Source organism: Sinocyclocheilus grahami, unplaced genomic scaffold (assembly GCF_001515645.1).
Source record: "Sinocyclocheilus grahami isolate Dianchi unplaced genomic scaffold, SAMN03320097.WGS_v1.1 scaffold4818.1, whole genome shotgun sequence".
Lineage (NCBI taxonomy): Eukaryota > Metazoa > Chordata > Actinopteri > Cypriniformes > Cyprinidae > Sinocyclocheilus > Sinocyclocheilus grahami.
In genome coordinates, this window is record NW_015509680.1 from 1,526 (window position 1) to 3,619 (window position 2,094).

Below are 2,094 nucleotides of genomic sequence, written 5' to 3' on the forward strand. Positions count from 1 at the left end.
TTTTCGAAGATTATTAGAGTATGTTTTATAAGAAAATACTGTGATGTTCTGTCATGTTTACTTCAATGTTACTTGTTGTTTCTTTGTAATTAACTGTAAACCAATTTTTTATTCAGTGTATTTATTCTTTTAATTTGTATATTTACTAAGTATCTATACTAAACTATAAATCGATAGATTAATCTTTAAAACAGAGACTAATATAATCATTTTGATTTTTGAATCAGTTGATATTTTTTAGTATTATTTATAAGTGAAAAACAAAATCTAAATTCAAAATGTTTCCTTTAACAAATTTCTGTTTAAATTCTTATGTAAATTAACTGAATGCAACAGTTTACATAAGAATGGTTTTACATCTTATTTACAATACAAATACATGTGTATTTGCATTCAGAGATTTAATTTGAACAGTTTTAATTTAAATATGTATCTTAAAATAATTTAAATTAAAATAGGACTTGAGACCATGAACTCCAAATGTGAAAAAACCCAACCCAGCATCTACAGTCAAATCGTACAAAATATCCCAGAGCGCACCTTAATATTCTTCCACCAGTACTTGTTTTTCAGTTTAGCAGCACTGCTCTCAAACTGCGATGCTCCGGCCTGCAGCGCGTCCGCCCGGTCGTCCAGTTCTGATAGCTTCTGATCTCTTTCCAGAACCTTGTCCACATTCACACGCATGATATCAACCACCTGAACACATTTGCAAAAAACAGACACAGCAACTTAGCATTTAAGAAATCAGAGACATTACTGAGACAGCATCAGTGAGATTCAATGTGAAACTGAAAATCAATGAATAGAAATATATACGTCTTCATAGACACTTAACATTGGAAGCAATATTAGGATTAATATTACATGAGAGACTGACTAGTACCTCAAAATTTGATTGCATGTAAATTTTATAGTTCCAAGAAAGTCCATCCAAGAGTCCATCTAGCTCTGATCAATTTTAGTCTGCTCCTCTAATTTTACTGACTTCCTCACTGCTATAATTAACATTTTTACTAATATATAATGTCACATCCAATATATTAAAAGCCATAAAAAATATATACTGATCAGAATATAATATAAACTTGAAAAAGTGCAGTATTTAGTAGCTTTAGTAGACTTCCTTGAACCGCAGGCCTGTACTCAAGTTCCCACATTTAAGTACAGGCTACAGAATATCTTCTTCTGTCTAAATTTTATTCATGTTCTCATTTCTATATTTTACTCTTTTTAGAGTCAAGATTCACCTAGTCCAGCTTGTTTTTCAACATCATATTTGAGTTCATATTGGTAGGGTTTACCTCATCTACTTGGGCCTGTGTCTGTTGGAGACGACGGTTGCTGCTGAGGTTGGGAGGTTGGGCGCCTGGGCCCCCCTCACCCTCTGGGGCTCCAGGGCTAGCAGTGGCATCCGGGGCAGACCTGAGGGGAGAAGTGACAGGGATTGGGAAGGCACATTTTTTTGTGCCTTTAAGGCTTCCTCTGCACCACTGGTTCTGCATACACTCTTAAAAATAAAGGTGCTTCAAAAGGTTCTTCAAGCGATGCCATAGAAGAACCATTTTTGGTTCCACAAAGAACCATTCAGGCAAAGGTTCTTTAAAGAACCATCTCTTTCTTACCTTTTTATAATCTGAAGAACCTTCTTTCGCCACAAAGAACCTTTTGTGAAACAGAAAGGTTCTTCAGATGTTAAAGGTTCTTTATGGAACCATTTAGACCAAAAAGGTTCTTCTATGGCATCGTGAAGCACCTTTATTTTTAAGAGTGTAGGCTTAATAAGACACAAATTAATTAGAATTTGGCCTAAATTCAGCAGGTCATGATGCAGTCAAAGCTCAATAAAAAGCCTGACAGATGTGGGATAAGACAGTTTAAATGAAATTAGTCATAAAATAGCATTACATCACATTAAATGACTGGTGCTAGGGTGCACATTAAAAGGGGTGAGGTGTTCCCTGGGTCTATTTAAGGCTCCCAAAAAGAACAAAAATGCATTATAGGACCCTCAACCATGTTTTCAGTAGCTTAAAGTTATTCTGTTATACACTTGGAAACAGAAGTCGCGTTTGCATTGGGAGGTAAGTAGGC

At 35.1% G+C, this 2,094-nt stretch overlaps 1 protein-coding gene across 1 annotated transcript; it reads right to left on the reverse strand.

Moving 5' to 3' along the window:
• Positions 1–540: 540 nt before the first annotated feature.
• LOC107576994 (vesicle-associated membrane protein 2-like) lies at positions 541–1,527 on the reverse strand (the record flags this gene model as incomplete). Its single annotated transcript, XM_016263112.1, has 2 exons — positions 1,305–1,527; positions 541–699 (listed from the first exon to the last, which is right to left on the reverse strand). Coding segments are annotated over exons 1-2 (360 nt in total), but the record flags the coding sequence as incomplete, so codon positions are not given.
• Between the last annotated feature and the right edge of the window lie 567 nt (positions 1,528–2,094).